This window comes from Melospiza georgiana, chromosome 31 (genome assembly GCF_028018845.1).
Source record: "Melospiza georgiana isolate bMelGeo1 chromosome 31, bMelGeo1.pri, whole genome shotgun sequence".
NCBI classification, from domain to species: Eukaryota; Metazoa; Chordata; class Aves; order Passeriformes; family Passerellidae; genus Melospiza; species Melospiza georgiana.
This window is the reverse complement of record NC_080460.1, coordinates 3,945,449-3,964,900: the sequence shown is the minus strand read 5'-3', so window position 1 is coordinate 3,964,900 and position 19,452 is coordinate 3,945,449. Positions and strand designations below refer to the sequence as shown.

Below are 19,452 nucleotides of genomic sequence, written 5' to 3'. Positions count from 1 at the left end.
ACTTGGATGCTGAGGGAAACAGGAGCTGCTGCTTCTCAAGTGTTCTTCAAACAAAATTGCTACATGAAGGCATAAGCACTGAGGAAAAGGTAAATTACCTTTTTTTTTTAAACTTGTGGTGCCTGAACCCTGTTAGAGTCCTGCTATGAAATACTTGACTGTTGAAATCTATTCTGAGTATTTCTGACATACCTGAAATCTTAAAATAAAGAATCTTTTGAGAAGAAGGGACAGAGCCAGCTTTAAAGAGAAGTGCAACATCAGCCTAATTAGTCTAACTGGGTTTAGCAGAATTTTATATCTGTTTATGTGTTTTCTGATATATTGCTTAGCAGCACAGCATTGTTACACTTGAGATAACATTTTTTCATGTGGACTTAGGTGGCATAAAGCAAATGTGTACAATTTCCTTTTATTCTTTTTCCACTGAGGCCTGTTTGCTGAGAGATATTTCTGTACAATCTCCTTCTCCTTTTTTTTTCTGATAAGAGAAATTACAGAAATGTGTTTGCTGTTAGTTTGAGTTCTTGTTTTATTGGGAGGGAACCAGCCTTGATTATGACCTTCCAGCAGCAAGCAGAGTGTGATTCATCCAGGTGCCAGCCCTGGCTGGTGCAGGATAGCCGATGAGGAGGAGTCCAGGCAAGGTCAGAGTCCCCTGGGAGCACCAGAGAACATTCTCAGGGCGACATCCTGGCCATTGGCATTCTCACAAAACACAGAAATCAGTGGGGATTCTGAGGGGGAATCCCCGTCCTGCTCCTTCTGATGGTGACCTTGTGCACAGCACGGGGCCTCTGGGCTTTGGTGTCACTGCCTGGCGAGCTGGGCAGGCCAGAGGTGCCCCAGGCTGTCCTGTGAAGCTCCTGTTCCCAGCTCTGTCACTATTTCAGTCCATGTTCCTCTGGGCTTTGGTGTCACTGCCTGGCGAGCTGAGCAGGCCAGAGGTGCCCCAGGCTGTCCTGTGAAGCACAGCTCTTGTTCCCAGCTCTGTCACTATTTCAGTCCATGTTCCTCTGGGCTTTGGTGTCACTGCCTGGCGAGCTGGGCAGGCCAGAGGTGCCCAGGCTGTCCTGTGAAGCTCCTGTTCCCAGCTCTGTCACTATTTCAGTCCATGTTCCTCTGGGCTTTGGTGTCACTGCCTGGCGAGCTGGGCAGGCCAGAGGTGCCCAGGCTGTCCTGTGAAGCTCCTGTTCCCGGCTCTGTCACTATTTCAGTCCATGTGCTCTGCCCATGGGGAAACTGCTCAGAAATGAGCAGCACCTCCTGCCAGGAGTCCCTGCGCACGGAATGGAATGGAATCATGGAGTCCCACAAAGGTTTGGGTTGGAAGGGCATTAAAGATCCTCCAATTCCAGCCCCTGCCATGGACAGGGGTGCCACTCACTGTCAGGTGGCTCAGGGCTCCATCCAATATTTTCAGTGACAGAAATGGCTGAAGAATTGCTCTGTTTGTTGGCTGACATGGAAGCCACCATGGCACAGGTGTTTCCTCCCAGCCTTTCTCTGCAGACTATCAATCAGGCTGTTGGGGACTGTGTTTCAGAAGACAAAATGCAGTTTGTGTGAATAAATAAATAGCAGTGTTATTCCCGATGACATTTAATTCTAGACAATATCCTGTTAAATATTTAAAAAAATAGAACCAGCAATACTAAAGTTTAAACCAGTGAATAATGGCCATTTGCACTGTGATTGATTTACTGAGACTTACTGAGTGCTTTAAATATATCTGGGTCAGGTTATCTGTGCCAACCCAAAATTCAGATAGGAGGCTTACGACATGTAGATATGGACTTGTTCAAGTCATGAAGGAAAGTTCTGTCAAGTGTTTCCCACACCTCCTGCAAGATATAAAAGTTGAAGGTCTCTGGGATTTCCTTGCCTTCTTACCTTCTGCGCCTCTTGCTCTCATCTGAAAGAAAAATGAAGAGATTTGTGAGTATATCCATTTCTGTTGGACTTTTAATAATAATGTAAGTTCCTCGCTTTAAAAAACAAAAGGATAGAGAAGATGGTCAAGTAAGTGGTACAATACAGTGGCACAATAATATGATCTTGGGTGGAGAGAGGAGAACTTGCATTTCTTGGGTCAGCAAAGTCAGTGGAAGCCTCACTTGAGCAAAGAATGCAGAATTTGGTATAGTTCAGAAGGGAGGTTTGGTTATGATTTAATGATTGCAGTTATAGAGGCAAATCAAGAGGTAACGTGGCATCAAGGAGGGACTTGTGAAAATTGCAGAAATGCCATGGTTAAGTTATTCTGCTTTTTCAGCTACAGGCAAAGGAGAGCCTGATAGCAAATACTTGACAATGCGGAACTGCAGTTGTTTTCAGCTAATATACATGCTAAGTGGGGGATTTTTCAAACTGATGCTCAGCTCCTTCCCTCACTTCATGGACTGGGTGTTTTATGGCACTGCCTGGTGTTTCTGACAGTGAGAATTCTGCTTCCTTTTACAGGCTGCAGCCCTCATTTGCCTGGGAGTCTTTTGGGCTCAGACTTCTGCATTGAACGTGAGTAGAGGGATGAGCCTTGTCCTGCACATGGGTATTTAAAGTGTGTTGGATCCCTGGGCAGGGGGAATAGAACAGGAAGAAAACCACAGAAGAAACTAAAACCAACACGTTGCTTATTGTCAAGTGTAGAGAAAAAGCTTTTGCCAGAGGTTCTGTACAGGTGCAAAGTAACAAGACAGGGGGACAGAGCCCCCTTAGCCCAATCAAACATTTGGAGACTGGAGCAGTCCCTGCCAGTCCCTGCTGCCCAGAATGACTGGGATGTCCCATGCAGGTTCTCCCCAACCTGCAGGAGGGCCTGTTTTATAACTCACCTCCATCTCAAGAGCCTCCTCAGACTGCTCCAGGATGCAGTAAATACCAAATCCCAAAAACACAGGGTTCTTAAGGGATTTGGCATTTACATGAGCATAAAGCATTGGGGGTTGTTGTGCCTGCTAAAGATGGAAGCCAGGTGATGAACACTGATTCTGTGCTTTTTACCAAAGACCTTTGTGCTGCACGATCCCATCAGCAACTATGTCACTGGCACCATGACCATCCACAGCGAGGAGCAAATCGTCGATGTCCACGTGCGCTCCGGCGTCTACTCCTCTGACACCATCTTTGACTACACACATGTGAGTAAATCCAGGGATCCCTTTTTGACTGCACACATGTGAGTAAATCCAGGGATCCACCCCAAATTAACCTCTGAGGACATTTTTAAAATCAGAAATTATTTTAGAGTATTCTCACCACATCTTGTCCCTGAACACTGTTTCTTTGAGGACTCCCAGCACCTTTCCTCCTCCCTTCTTCACCCGTACAATGGGGCAGTTTAGAAGACTTGTAATGAGACTTGTGGTGGCAGTTCCTGGAAGTGAAGAAGGTCCCTGGGCTGGAGGTGGGGATGGACTGCCAGCACTCATGGGCAGCAGGAATCTGTCAGAAATGATGCTTCCAGTCTCAGGGACAGGCACCAGGACAGGCTGGCTCCATTCCCCAAAGGAGAGAAAGGAACTGCAGTCATCCCACAGCAGAACCTCTGCAGCCACTTGCTGTTCCTTCCAGGTTGCCCCAAAGAGTAAAGAGCACCAGCTAATGTCACCATTATTTAAATCATTTCTGATGATTTAACCTCCACTCTTTCCATCCCAGGGGTACATTGCCACCAGGTTGTTCTCACGAAATGCCTGCTTTATCATGAAAATAAAGAAGGAAATCATCCCAGACCTGCAGGAGATTGGACGTCTGGCTTTTGAGAGAGAGGTGACTGTGGGGAACCCTCTGCTGGCAAGGGAGGGATGGGAGCAGTGTGCTGTGAGAGGGACCCTCCACTCTGCCCCCAAGGCAGCTCAGGAATGACTTGTGCTGTCCTAGCAAGGCTGCAGCTGCTCTGACAAGACACAGCTTGAAGGGAATATCATGCAGAGCATTCTTTTAAGATAAGGAACCATCATGGCTCCCCTGCAGTTTTACAGAGGGTTGTTCAGCTGTACAATCCCCTGTTCTTGGCACTGATGTCATTTGGCCATTTCCAAGTGATCACAAGATAAGTTCAGGCAAACTTTCCCTTTATTCATTGTCCTGTTGATAATTTGACCTTGACATTGCTTGAAATTTATTTCTTTTCAGAACAGAAAGTCGAGATCAACTTACTTTGATCAGATTTTGACTTCCTTATTCAGTCTGAGGTTTCAGAAGGAGACTGGAAGTATTGCCTGGAGGTGAACTGGAGTTCTGGCCCAGTAGCAGATTTACAGCAAAACCTGGTGCCAATAATGTAACTTATTATGGCAGCAATAGAGCTCAGGCTTGCTGTGTTGGCACAATTAATATCCAGTGAATTTTGTTACTGAATAGATTGAAATTATTTTTTAATTTAAAAGCATGAAGCTCCTTTATCTAATGTTCTTTTGTGAGGCACGGGAAGGCAATTTTGGGTTTGGGAGCCTTCTCAAAGGGCATACCAGTAGAGAGAAGCTAAAGCTACACTTCTGATGGTGTTTAACCTTTTCTTCTCAGACCATGAGGGATGTATACTCTCCCAATAATGTGTGGGCCCTGTTCCAAGCTGGCAGCTCCAGGCTGGGGCATCTTAAAGACTGGGTTCTCTACGGGAAGCACATTGAGAATCTCTGCACAGGGCTGCCTCTCTACGAGCTGGTGGCCACTGAACGTAAGTCACAGGCCAGGGCATTGTGGCACTTCCTCCCCCTTGAACCCAAATCCTCCTGCTACCCTGGAGCTGTGCAGGCATTTCTCCCCCTTGAGCTGCACCACAAATGTTCTGCATGGTTCTGAGACAAACAGAAGCCTTGAATGGGGCCATAGTTGGGGGTTGAGATTTGTGTGTTTGAGACTTTTCCTAGCTGGATACAGGGATCCCATCGGGTAAGGAGATACTGAGATATATACTGATATAAATACTGATACCATCTTCCTTTTCTTGGGATTTTTTAGCACTAACAAATGACGATGGCTGTGCCAGTGCCGGCATTCCAAGCATTTTGGGCCTTAAAATCTGTGAAGAACTCATTGCAAATGAATATTGACATTTCTGTTGCAAGGAAATGCCTTTTTGCATGTTTTAGTGATGGTAACCATGTTCTCCAGCTGGAACAGAACTTGGGTATGAGGCTCAACCTGCCTATGCAAAGCTTTGATGCATAACAAGCCTATGACATACAAATAAATAGAAAGCTTTAATAAATAAATAGAATGCTTTGTCTGTTTCTTCTACCCAACATCAGAACACAATGGCAGTGGGCCTTGTGAGTTGCCCTGCAGAAAATACAAAATTCCCCAAATTTCCCCCTTGGTCCATTCCTGTGCTGGGGCTGCAGCATGGCCCAGACATTGGTTTGTGCTTCATAAAGAGAAGAAACAGAACCAGAATAGATTTTTCCAGTGGAGAACTTCACTTTGGCATCAGCATCCAGGTGTTGGCTCACCTTGTGTAGCATGGCTGGGGGAGGGAGCAAGGAGCTGAATGAAGGTAAAGGCAGGGAGCAGATCCACACGTTTGCAGAGCAGCTTGAATGCTGCAGGGCCAGTGGGAATTTGCAGCACTTTGAGAGAGTGCAGAGATTTTCCAGCCTGGCCAGAGGACACTGCCCCAGCCCTAAGAGATTTGTGCTTGCAATAAAGTTTTCCTTTCACACAATGGCACAAAGAGCTGGGACCACTTGGTGAGTGTCCCAGGAGTGCTTTGTGCCAGGAGCTGATGGAAATCCAGGATGGGGCCACCTGCCTGCTCTGGGGCAGATCCCAGAGGATGGCTGAGCTCTCTCAGCCTTCCCTCCAGGCTCTGGAAGGGCTGTGTATGTTTAGGGGATGAACACTGAATGTTTACTGTTTATGGGAGCCTTGAGTGGCTGCCAGAGGGCAAGAACTGGCCCCAGGTCTGCAGTTGGTAATTTTCAAATCAGGCTCCTGGTCAAACCATCTGCTGTTTAATAAAAGAGCATTTCATCACATGGTGAAGCATTTCTTTTAGATTAATTGTATTCATGACAGGCTGCAGGTTCTTGGTGGTCCAAAAAAATGTTTCTAGAGGGTCAAACTTTGTTAATTAAATCCAGGAATAGTTGGATTTGTGGACCCTGAAACCAGCCTCAATACCTCATTATCTGCACCTCTTGGGGTGCAGCCCCCAACAAGAGAGGAGGAAGCACAGGAAGACCCATAAACCACACAACCCATGTGGTCATGCTCTGATTCCCACGGTTTTCCAGAGAAAAACTCTGGAAAAGTTTTCCCTCTGCTCCCAAATTGCTGCTCTGAATTCACAGCCCTTGAGCCTCCCTGTTGGTATCACCCACAACCACAAAGATCATGCTAGAAAGGGCTGCAGAGGAAAATAAATTTATTCTCTATTTAAAATAACTAATCACAGGGCAAACAGGAATGTACAGCCAGCTCTGAACAAACCAGAGAAAAGGACTTAGGCAGGAGAAAGAAGTTTGATATTCTATTTATTGATACTGTATTTGCCCTTGTTATTTCCTGCCATTTCATTCTTTGTTGACTAGGCCACAGTTTACAATATGCTTTATGGACCTGTCTGGGATTATAATAAATCTGTTTTTCTTATCTTGCAGGTGCTTGATATTAAAACTGGACTACAGGGAAAGCCCAAAGAGGTAAAAATTGGAGCACAGCCCGACCCTCTGGCTGTCCCCTCCTGTCAGGAGCTGTGCAGAGCCACAGGGTCACCCCTGATCCCCCTTTTCTCCCTCTGAGCCCCTTCCCAGCTCCCTCAGCCCCTCCTGGGGCTCCAGACCCTTCCCAGCTCTATTCCAGTCTCCAGACATACTCCATCCTCTCAATGCCCTTCTTGCCATGAGGGGCCAAAAGCTTATTAATATAACTAATATATTAACATATTAAACTTTTAATTCTATCAATCAGTTAACCTAGAGATGCTCTGTGTGATGTGAAACCCCTGCTGGCCTGCAGCCCATCGGGTATCAGAATCTTTGGGGGTCCCTTGCTGGTAGAGGATCTTTGTGCTTTGCGATCCATTGGGATTATTCTGGCACTGTGAGGTTTTCCAGGGCAATGGGTGGAAAATTCCCAGTGGTTTCCATGGGAGGCACCCAGAGCCCAGCAGCCAATGGAACAATGGTGGAGTTGTGTTCTCAGGGCACAAAGTTGTGTTCCCAGGGCACAAAGCCCACGGCTCGTCCCGATAACCGCCCAAGGTCAAGGTGCAGCTGGACAAGGTGGAGCTCCTTGGCACTGAGCACAAACTGAGCCCCTGGAGAGCAGCACAGCCCCAGGAATCTGCACAGGACAGGGACAGGGCACAAACTGAGCACCTGGAGAGCAGCAGAGCCCTGGGAATCTGCACAGGAGAGGGACAGGGCACAAACTGAGCCCCTGGAGAGCAGCACAGCCCCAGGAATCTGCACAGGAGAGGGACAGGGCACAAACTGAGCACCTGGAGAGCAGCACAGCCCTGGGAATCTGCACAGGAGAGGGACAAGGCACAAACTGAGCACCTGGAGAGCAGCACAGCCCTGGGAATCTGCACCGGACAGGGGCAGGGCTGCCCTGCTGCCTCTGGAACCCAGAGCTGCCACCAAAATGAAAAGGGAGCCAGTGCACGAGCTTAGAGCCAAAAACACATTGGCTGGAAGGGCCTGGAGAGGGAGAAGGTGTCTGGATGAGATTCAGGATCTCGAAAGCTCCTGATGTTCCCAAGAGCTCCTCTCCACCAAACAGCACCTTCTGGTTGTTATCTAACCTCATCTATCCCATTATCACATTCTCTAACTTGCCAGCCAGGCGTGTTCTGTAAAAAGCGGGGAATTGATTTGGTGTGGAATATTCTGAGCTGGAAGGGGCACGCTGGGAGCTCAGTGAGAGGGTCTGGCTGTGCCTCAGTGAGAACCTGTGAACGTCCTGGCCCATGAGCCAGGCCAGATCTCCCAGGAATACACCCCAACCCTGGTGCAATTATTCCTTTCCACTGGAGAGAGATTTCCATTGTCCACTAGATGGCAAATGGTGACAGCAACCTCGGCCCTCGGGACCGGGAGATGGGCTAAAAACAGCGACTGCTGGCTCAAAAATAAAACAGATTCAATCCTCTCACCCTGTTCCCCAGGAAGTAAAATCTGAGTGGGGATACAAAGCATTAGAATTCATTCTTTCAGGTTTCAAATCCAGTGGGATGTTTATTTTCACTTGTAATTATGCCCCAATTGGTGACTAACTGATTTTTTTATTTCTTAATGATTTTAATATTTCCTTCTTACATATTTAGATATATTTATGAAATTATAAAAATAAAAATAAAATATAATCTAAAATATAAATATTATATTTAGAATTCATATAATACTATTTGTTATATTATTAACAATTAATAATATTAATAATATTATAAGCTATATTTTTAGTATATAAATATTTTTCTATTTATATACTTTTCTATATTCTATTATATAATGAGACACTGCCTTTGCATGGCCACATCCTCTGCTGGGTTTGTGTCTCTCTCACTCCTGCCATTTCTTTTCTCTGCCCTTTTTTGCAGCTGACCACGAGGCAATTCCCACTTTATTTAATTTTCTGAGGGTGTGTGCCAGGAGAAGATGGTGATTCAGACCTACTCAAGGTTGCTCCAGCCGTTTTTTGTTGGGTAGATAAACCAAATGTAGCATAAAGTCAATCCTTTTGTAGCAGTGCTGAAAGAGGAGAAAACATCTTTTAATAATCAGTTTGGAATTGCTGGGATTGGAGCTGATGTGGGCACCAGGCTGCTGTGACAGCTCCTGACAAACCAAGCCATGGATCCACGAAATTCCCAATTTTGTAGAGACATTGAGGAGCTGCTGCCCCTGGACCCTCGTTTGCTTTGCCTCTTGTGAGCTGTTTTTTAACAGGTGCCAAGACAAAAAAAAAAAAGCCATTTGGGTGTGCTGGTGAAATTCAGAGAGGAATCAGGGCATCAGTTTGATTTTCCAGGTGAGGAGGCTTCAGCAGCTGCCCTGTGAGCTCTGTGCCCTGACCAAGGCCCAGCTCCTCTGAGCACCCCAGAAAACAAAGCTGCAGAAGCCAGGGGGAACAGAACATATTTGTAATTTCGGCTGCAATTGAAGTCAAAATTAGTGAGGTGTCTGAGCCAGTTTCCCATAAAACAAAAGGATGGAAAAGACAAAATTCGATATTCAGCTGCATGGCAGTCATAGCAGAGAGAGGCCTCTGACAACCATAATTTACCCAGTATTATCCCAGTCACCGAGTTACAAAAAATAGAATATAATACACTTTCATCTTTGAATTTTTAAGGCTAAACTTTAAAAAGTATTTTTAATGAATCAATCTTCTCTACTGCTATGCACAATTTGCTTTCCCTTTCTGATTCCAGCCCTAACATTAAATAAACAGAGCAAATATTAGACATGCTTGTCTAATTTTTCCTCATGTTTTGCTGATGTGATTACAAGCTGTTGACTTAGTCATTAATATCTCATGCTGAGATATCAGCTAACACTGCCAGAAAATATTCCATCTCTGCTTAGCACTCAAGTTGTCAGTTTAATAATTCCATGTTATTAATCAAAATTGTCAGCAAAATAATTTCTGCTGACCCGAGTCTGTTTTTTTCCCCCATTGTTGAAGATTTGGACTCCTCAGTTCTCAAACCCAAGGACAAAATTTAGAGATTATTCCAAATAATTTTGTTCATTTAGAGCTTTTAAATGGAGCTCTGACTAAGAAAAGAATGGAATCCCTCAGAAAACCTGCTTGGACACGGGGCTGACAAGGAGAGGGAACGGGTCTGGGAGGCTTCTGAAAGGTTTTGCTCTGCAGTCTTGTTTGTGTCAGTGTCACTGAGCTGCTCAGAGTTTCCTGGAGTTTGACACCCACATGAATACCAAAGCACCACCAAACAACTGTGTGATGAGAGGAAGAATTTCAAAAATGTAAAATTAAAACTTTCTCTTGACCTTTTTCTGTCAAACTCTTCTGTGGAGGGAGTGTGATAAGAAGCCTGCAGAGTCCAAACCCCTGGGATTAAACAGCAGCTCCTCTGTTCATTAGCACTGCTCTCACTCTGTGTGAAGACATCAAATAGGAATTGATTTATATTTGACCATGACTCACCAGGTTTGGATTAACTGGGAACTAAATTAATAAATTGTGTGACCATAATAGGTATTACATTTTTAATATTATGAGAGACTGCATCCATATTTACCAAGACATGTACCTAGCTCATGGGAGGGGAGACAAATCAAGAGATTTTGAGACATTTCTGATCCCATAAATGACATAATGATAAATTATATCATTAAATGGGCTAGGCAGTGAACTTGGTGAGTGCTACAAATTTCCCAGTCCAAAGCCCAGTCATGGAAGTGGCAGCTCCTCCAAATATCTGCAGGAGGAGCAAGGACAGCAGGAGCTGGGAGCTCCAGGGCCTTTTACTGCACGTGACTGGCAGGACACTGACAGCAAGGCCATGAACAGCTCCTTTTTCCAGCTCTTTTCTTTCTGTTTCAGTTCCTCAGGCTTTACACTGGCGTGGATCTCGCAGCTTCTCCTCATGTCCCTCTGCTGCTGACCCTCTGGAGCAAATGCAGGAGGATGGAGACCCTGCCTGGAGCTTCTGCACCTCAGCAGGATGGAAGGAGGGGAAAAGGGAATTTCCAGAGGCACTGCAGGTAGTTTGTGTGCCCTGCAGGTTTGTGGGGTCCCCACACGAAGCCAGAGGTGCTCCAGGTCAGGAGGAGCTGGTGGCACACAGGGAAAGGAATTCCCTGGGTCAGGAGGAGTTGGTCTCACACAGGTTAAGGAATTCCCTGGGTCAGAAGGAGCTGGTGGCACACAGGTTAAGGAATTCCCTGGGTCAGGAGGAGCTGCTGTCCCTCCGTTTAAGGAATTCCTGTCCTTTCCTTCTCCCTTTCCCTCTTCTCCCTGATTTTCTCCTTGATCACACAGGCTGTAAGGCACTGCCATGTTTCTCCCCCCACACCCTTTCAGTAAATATCCTTTCATTTTCCAGTGCCATCTGAAATGGGATAGAGCCCCTGGGAAGGGCCCATTTATGGACAGGGAATCCAGAGCAGCAGCCATGAACCAAGGCATACAGGAATAAGGACTTGGGCAGATGCAGGAATGGAAACTAATTTTAGTTATTCCATTGCAAGCTCATCACACTGTCAGTGTCACACTCCTCTTTATCTCCCATCTCACACCCAGCAGTTACCTCATGCCACAGCTATCTCCTGACAGGAACCGTTGTGGGGCATTTTTGCAATAATTCCATCCCTGTATTTTGGAAAACCTCAAATCACATGCTGTGGTTGCTACAGCACGTTTGCATCCCTCTCCTGCTTCCCTGCAATGGTGTGACTGAGGTCCCTGATTAGGGAGCAGCCTTGAGCCAAAATTCCTGAAAAAATAATTTAAAAAAAAGGACCAGAGAAACATTTTTACACATTTTAAAAGAAGCCTACTATGCAGTAACAATTTAATGAAATTTTGAAGGTGCAGACTGCTGAACCAAAACCCACATGTGGGGAAATCAGATGTGACAGTGTGAAACTGGCAGACTTTTATCCCCTGGGGAACTATTCATGCCCAGAAAGCCCAGGGGGAACTGAAGCAAACATTGATCCCCTTCTCCTGGGAAAGGTTCCCCCTCTGAGGCTGCTCTGAGCCCCTGGCTGAGGGCAAGTGTTCCTCCCTCCCAAAAACCAGCAAAGGAAGGTTGAGGATGCTTCAAAACCACTTCACATTCTTCTGAGGAGCATCTCAGCCTCTGGAGCTTAAGGGACCCTTCTGTGACCTCTCTGCAACCCAGGCTGCCAAATGAGCACCTAGTGCTAATTAAATGGGGTCATTAGATTAATTTTTAATTAATGGTTCAGCTGTGATGCTTATTAATGTTCCCTCAGCTACCTCAGGTGATCTAGTTAGCATTGATTTTTGGAAAGCAACTTCTTTCTAGGATATTGTAAATTGCAGTGCATATGGAGGGGGGAAAAGGAGAAACCATCTCAGTGACATGAAATAAATCCCTTCTGTTACACAATTCAACTCAGAAAAAAAAAAAATAATTATCAGTGTGTTAAAATCATCAGCCTGCAGCTTGAGGAAACAGGAAGCTGCTTTCATATCAGAGCTGCTTTTCTATCAGATGTGCTCTCTGGGTATCCCTCATCTGGCAGATCCCCAGCAGGGTCTACATGGAATAAGTCAGGAAACCCAGCACAAGCTGCTTTGTGTTCAACTCCTGCACTCTGCCATTGTTCAAGCACTTTTTGTCAAAGCCAGAGCGGAAATGCGGAAACGCTTGGAATGTCTGAGCAGGAATTGTGCTCCTAATGAGCCACTGAGGCAAGAAGGCTCTGGTGGGTGAGCAGCTCTTACAATGATCTCTTTAATTGAATAATAGAATAATATCTGCATATATACATATACATATATATATACATATATATATATATAAAATCAGTGCATTTTTGAAATTAATATTGAAGCATTGAAAAAGGAAACGCTCTGGAGGCATTTTCACCCTCATGACGAATGTCCTGTGTCACTGGCTGTGATAAGCAGCCCCAAAAACTTTCCTTTACAGGACTCACTGCTGTGCTGCATTGAAGAGTTGAGGCTAAGCCAGCTCTCAGGGGTTTTAATGTTAACCTCACTTCCTGTGGAAGTAAAGATCTTAATTTGGTGATGAATCATCACCAAAAAGAAGACTGCACTTTTCTCTTAATTAAAAGAAGCCAAAGACCAAACTGCTCCAAAATTTCCCCAAGATTCCTGTGCTCAACTCTGGAAAGCCAAAATATGCAAAGATCAGATTTGATAAAGCTATGGAGGATTTTTAGATAGCCATGAACTCCACAGTGAAGTCTAAATTAACCTTGCTAAGCTCAAATATCTAATGTGGTGTAGCAGTAACCTCAGTAGCACCCTTTTCCTCTAGCATCAGGTTTCCCACGTTCAGAAGAAGAAAAGTTGAATAAAATGAAGTTAAAATGCTATGTCAGTGTCTGCCTCCACAGCAGCCACCCTGCACATGATTTTCACAAAAATATTGATATTTAAATAAAAACCTAGAGGATGAATTTAAGACAGGCATGCCTTGAGCATGGTTCTCATTATTGTGGCTGTTTGTGAAGGATTTGGGCAAATGACGAAGGAAGAAAATTGCAGAGATGGGGCAGCAAATCACTGGATGTGCTCAGACAAAAAGCAGAGTCCAGAAAACCCAGCAGGGCAGTGGTTTAGTCCTTGGGTGCAGCTCTCAGTGCCTGCAAGGCAAAGCTCTGCAGCACGAGCAGAAATGCCTCTTTATCTTGAGTGCTGAACCCCTCGGGGACAGGCAGCGAGCTCTGACCACGCTGCCAAAACAAGAGCACTTTGGAAAGTCTGTGGAGAACATGGAGGTTTAAGTGGAAATTGTTATCTCTGAACCAGACCAATTTTTGCTCACTTTTTGTTGAAATTTGCACACTAACACAAAAAGCGCCATTAATTTTAGCACATGTTTTTGCAGAGTCATTTCTGTGTTTTGCACACTGTGTCCCCGAGCTGTTTGGATTGATGAGAACTGAAATCAGAGTCACCTGTTGGCCTGTGTGTGTTTTCAATAATTTTTATTTAGCAGTGCTGTGACTAAATCAAGTACAACCGTGATTTGTCAAGTCACATGTAAAAGATTAATGAAATAAAGATTTTCTGAATTGTTTGCGAATACTCCAGTCACGGAATCATGGAGCACCTCAAGTTGGAAGCGACCCAGAAGCATCACCAAGGCCAACTCCCTGCTCCTTGAGGGATGTGATTCTCCTTGCTCACCCTGAGCTCTTCTCCTCCGCATCCAGGGCCTGGTGGTACCACCAAAGCTCTTCTCCCAGGCTTTGCAGAAGAACAGAATTTTTTCCCAAAGAAATTCCTTCTTAATGCAAAGACCTGACTCTAAAACAGTTTTGAGCAGGGCAGAGGGAGCTGTTGTTTGCCCTTGGTGTGAGGTGGGTGCGTTTGGAGAGAGGCTCTGTGGGATCCTCGCGTGCGCTGCAATCCGCGCGGATGGGAACGGTTCGCGGACAGCAGCAAAGTCAGCTACCGGAGGGAGAGAGGAAGGGCAGCTCCTCTCTGAGGAGAAACTTGTCCTATCTCTGCGAGTCCCGCTCAGAATGTTTACAAAACGCTCATTAGGGGAGAGGGGATGGCGAGATAGCAACAAATCTGGTGAGCAGTTTCCACTGGCCGAGATAAGGGAGGCAAGGCGGCCATAGAGGAGAGCGAGATCCAATTACCGAGACCTGGTTTTGGGGAGGGGGAAGGGGCAGACAGACAGGACGGATCACAAGCTTCAAGACAAGAGCTTCCAAACTTGTCATCCCTCTGTGACACAGCCCAGCGGATAAAACCGCCACCGAGCCCGCACCAGAGGCAGAGCTCGTTGAGCGCGGTTGGAGGCGAAGCCATGGATTCTGTCGTCCTCCAGCTCTGGGCTGTCCTCTCCCTCCTGGTCCACCTTGCAGCCTGCAGTCCCATCCTGAGCCTGGAGCACTCTTCCCTGGAGGAAGACGTGCCTCTTTTTGATGAGATCCTCTCCGAGCAAGACGGGGTTGATTTCAACACGCTGCTCCAGAACATGAAAAATGAGTTTTTGAAGACGTTGAACCTCTCCGACATCCCCCTGCACGAGTCGGCCAAGGTGGACCCTCCAGAGTACATGCTAGAGCTGTACAACAGGTTTGCCACAGACAGGACATCGATGCCTTCTGCAAACATCATCAGGAGCTTCAAAAATGAAGGTAAGAGCTGCTCATCTCTGGGGGAATGGATAGAGAGGGGCGTCCTTAGAGCCAGTGGGAAATGTCCTGACCAGGTACGGAGCATGAAAAGGGAAAAGGCCTTTGGTGAGGACGGCCTTGGAAATCAGCCGCTGCGGCAGGGCTGCCCAGATCCCAGCTCTGGTGAGAGACTCCTTGTCCTTGGCTCTGGAGACTGGAAGGTTTTGTTGGGGGAAGGTGTGTCTTTAATATCGGGGCAGCACCAAGTGTAATTTCAGTTCATCAATTTCTTTATCCCCAAAATGATTACAAACATCATTTGTAATCAGCTGATCAAATTTTTAAATGGATACCTTAAGTAATATTTGAATTTAAGGCAAGACGCATTTTTACACACTGTTCAAAGTGTATCTTCAAGTGAAATATTTTAAAACTCTGAGCTTAACCAGGTACAGCTTTCTGTTAATGCCTTGTCACTATTGATCCCGTGGCATTTGTAAAGTTTTCTTCCTTTGGATCGGCACACAGTCCAGAAAATACACAAAAGTAAGTGAAGAGGAATTTTGGATAACCAATAGGTTTTACTTTGGAGTACCAGACTATATCCTAATAAAAACAAACAAACAAAACTTGAAGAAACCAAATTATCACAGAATATTGTGAGTGGAAAGGGACCCACAAAGATCATCAAATCCAACTCTCAAGGGAATGGCCCACACAGGGATCAAAGATATAACCTTGGCATTATTAACACCCTGTGCCATTTCCCTCTCTTTTTTCCTGTTTTTCCTTCCATGTTCCACTGAGTTCAATGACAACGAGATAAGGCTTCAGCACTAATATTCAATAATATGCCAATACCTTTTTAACCAACACATTAAACTAAATAAACATTTTTATACTAAAAACGTTTTTCAACTGAACAATTCCAAGTATCCATCAATCCACATGGCAAATGCAAGTGCTTTGATTCATGTTCAGTTACCATGGGGCACACGTGGCTGTTTGAGCTGCCACAGGGCCTCTCTCACCCTCTGTTCATTAATTAATGAAGTTAAAGACATTATTGCTTTTTCCTCAACATTTTCAGTTCCAAAGTGATGAGCTGTGAGGAGAGGCGGAGTGGAAATCACTTGAGTTTTGCAGGGCAGTGAGATGCCAGGGGAGAATCCCAAAGCTCTGTTCTGCTCCTGGCTCCTGCCAGGCCCAGGCACCCTTTAGAGCAGTGAATTTCCGCTGTGAAGAGAATCTGCACTGTGATTTAAAGTTCCTTTCCATCTCCTTTTTTCCAGTGTGGAGGAGTTTATTGGAGGGTTGGTGGCAAACCAATGCAGGCAGTGGTGGCCAGTGGCTCACCCTGCCTTGCTGTGTGTGCTCAGCAGCAAAGGCACACTCGTGGGAGGTGTTCTCATTTTGTGCCGTTTGAAAAAGAAACAAACAAGCACAAAGATTGCCAAGTACAGCGTGGTAAAGAAGAAAACACCCTGTGGTTTATTGATGCCAATCTGAAATAATTCCACCTGCAGAAATTCAGGTTTGCAGCACAGAAATGGCACAGACCGACCTTTGCCAGGTGGTGGTGGCAGCTCCCTGCTGTCCTGCTGTGCCTCTTGCAGAAGTTCTGCAGCAAATGGGGAAAATTCACCTTAAATTTCTGCCCTTTCAGGTTTTCTCTCACCTCTTCCAATCCAAACCAGCAAGATGCAAAGTGACACCTCTGATGGGAGCACAGCTTCACAAATACATGCAGTTTAAGGACTGTACAATTCATGTTTTTTATGTGTCCTCAGAGTCTGGATAATTAAGAACCATTCCTTTCATGCTAAACAGCTCTTTTGATAGAGAAATTAATTGCTTGCAATGAGAAAGACAAGGAGAAACAGAGCTTGGAATTGTTTTGTTCACCTGCCTGCTGAAAACTGGCAGAAATCCCAGTTTCATAATTATCCATTAAATCCTTTATTATAGAAATATAACAGGTGGCATGGCTGGAATTAGCTCTTTGTTTTAAGCTGTGGACCATAACAATTTCAGTGTAAATGGGACTGTAAACAGTGTTTAATACTTGAAATAAAGTTTTAAGGGAAATTCTTCTTTTCCTATGGATTCCAGATCTCCCTTCCCAAACCTCCCAGGGGTGCACTGGAAAGAGCAGCAGGTCTGGACCCTGTGGACTTCCCAGAGAGAGCAGAGTCACATCCTGGCTGTGTGAGAGCTGCTCAGGGTCTGCTCCTACCCTGGCTCTGAAAGCAGAATCCCCCCTCTTTTTATTTTATTTGTGAAGAGATGAAAATGCAGAGTGGAAAAAAAAAAGAATAAAATAAAAAAGGCAGGTGCCTCAAAGCCTCCAAACTGGAGTCAAACAGCACAAGTCACGTGCTGAAGTTCATGGCTTGCCTAAGTGCACTGGTGGAGCATGGCCAGGCCTTGTGGCTTTATCAGAGTCATTTTTCTACAAACACAACAAAATTGGGGAAGGCAGAGATGAAGGGAGCGACAGGTCACAAACAGTTTGCCTTTGCATTAATTACAGTTCCAGCCTCTGTGTGCCAATCTGCCTCCTGGGCTGGGAGGAGGCAGCAGATCCTGCTCTGGGGGAAGAAACGAATGCTGCTGTGCAACCGGGACAGGCAGCCCAGGTGACACCAGGCATTGTCCCTCTCACCTGGGCTGTTGCTAGAGGTGCCCAGGGGCCTGGCTGAGTGCAGCTGGTTGCTCACCAAAGCCCACGGCACCTGTGGCTGCCAGGTCACCCTGGTGTCACCACCCGCCCTGACTAATGTAAAGCATCTCTCAAAGCAGCTTTTCCTCGCCAAGTGCTTGGCCCTCTCCATGTCTGAGGGGTGTTTGAGCAGCAGGGAATTCCTGCTAGCACAGGAGCACTGCAGCACACACATTCCTTGTGTTTGCAGATTGCATGTCGTTCATTTCACGTTGGCCTCAGTGCCTGCCCCAATGAATGTTTTCCCTTTGTTTATTAAGTAGTTGCTGTGCAGCACCCTAGAAGTGATTCCTATGTCATTATTAGGTAGCACATTTTTAATATGTAAACCTTCCAGTTGGCAAGGAAGTCCCTGGAAAGCCTGGGCCCAGAAGGAGGATCACTAAATCCAGGTCTGTAGCAGGTGTGGCACCTTGCAGTCCTTACACATCTAAAATAACCTCGGCCCTTTTTCCAAGCACAGCTGTGGGAAGTGCTGAAAGAACATTTTCCTGGAGCTGTCCAGGTGAAACCCAGCATGCTGGATGACCCTCAGCGTGTGTGTTTGTGGATGCGTTGACTCTCCTAAAACATTCAATTTTTGTCCCTTGCAGACTTGGATTCCCACCCCATAGGCGTGACAGGAACCCGGAGGTACCCGCTGCTCTTCAACGTCTCCATCCCTCACCACGAGGAGATCACCATGGCAGAGCTGCGGCTCTACACCCTGGTGGAGCGGGACCAGAGGCTCTACGAGGGGCTGGACAGGAAGGTCACCATCTTCGAGGTGCTGGACAACATCCCCCTGGGGGCCGGGGAGGACAGGAAGATGGTGGCCCTGGCCTCCAGGCACATCTACGGCACGAGCAGCGAGTGGGAGAGCTTCGAGGTGACCGAGGCCATCCGGCGCTGGCGCAGGGCAGGGCTGACCACGCACCGGCTCGAGGTTCACATCGAGAGCAGGGAAGGGGAGGAGCACAACGGGGAAGGGAAACTCGACATCGACATCAACTCCGAGGCCAAGCACCTGCCCCTGCTGGTGGTCTACTCCGATGACCAAAGCAACGACAGAAAGGAGGAGAAGGAAGAGCTGAACGAGATGATCGACCACGAGCAGTTCCTGGGCCTGGAGAACCTGGAGGTTGGCAACTTCCACGACCAGCCCGGCGAGGAGGCGCTGCTCCAGATGCGCTCCAACATCATCTACGACTCCACCGCCCGCATCCGCAGGAACGCCAAGGGCAACTACTGCAAAAAGACTCCTCTCTACATCGACTTCAAGGAGATTGGCTGGGACTCCTGGATCATCGCCCCGGCGGGCTACGAAGCGTACGAGTGCCACGGCGTGTGCGCCTACCCCCTGACGGAGCACGTCACGCCCACCAAGCACGCCATAGTCAAGACTTTGGTTCACCTGAAGAACCCCCAGAAAGCCTCCAAGGCCTGCTGCGTGCCCACCAAACTCGACCCCATCTCCATCCTCTACTTGGATGCAGGGGTGGTCACCTACAAGTTCAAGTACGAGGGCATGGTGGTGTCAGAGTGCGGCTGCAGATAGTAGGAGGGAACGCGCGCGCGGGGAGGGCACGGGGGGAGTATTTAATGATTCAGTCTGTAAATTTGTACATTTGGGATTTGCTATTTAATGAGGTTATTTAATGAGGCCTGTACAGATAATTGTATGTTTCCTGCCACGGGGAATGGGCATGTCGTGTAGGGATTGTATATTTTGTTCCTTGTCTTCCTTCTCGCTGCTCTTCGCTGTCCAGATCGCGACCGAGCCTCTCCTCCTGCCAGGGCATGGAGCTGATCACTGGATTGTTTGGGAGGGCTCCTGGTGCCAAAAAGGCACATCCAAATTCACGGAAATAAAGGCATATTTTTGTACTTTATCAATGTTGATTGGCATCTCCAGGGCTTTCCAGAGCTGTTAAAGATACGAGAGTGATGGGCAATCACACCTAGATTGTTCAGTCT

General features: G+C 46.6%; 2 protein-coding genes across 2 annotated transcripts; both read left to right on the top strand.

The window, feature by feature from the left end:
- The first annotated feature begins 626 nt into the window (after nt 1–626).
- On the top strand, nt 627–5,057 carry GKN2 (gastrokine 2). The gene is made up of 6 exons (XM_058042326.1): nt 627–647; nt 2,464–2,517; nt 3,009–3,140; nt 3,661–3,771; nt 4,528–4,681; nt 4,966–5,057. Exons 1-6 carry the CDS (start codon nt 627–629, stop codon nt 5,055–5,057), a joined length of 564 nt encoding a protein of 187 aa, XP_057898309.1.
- Nucleotides 5,058–14,461: 9,404 nt separating this feature from the next.
- On the top strand, nt 14,462–19,033 carry BMP10 (bone morphogenetic protein 10). The gene is made up of 2 exons (XM_058042532.1): nt 14,462–14,795; nt 18,090–19,033. Exons 1-2 carry the CDS (start codon nt 14,462–14,464, stop codon nt 19,031–19,033), a joined length of 1,278 nt encoding a protein of 425 aa, XP_057898515.1.
- The last annotated feature ends 419 nt before the right edge of the window (nt 19,034–19,452 follow it).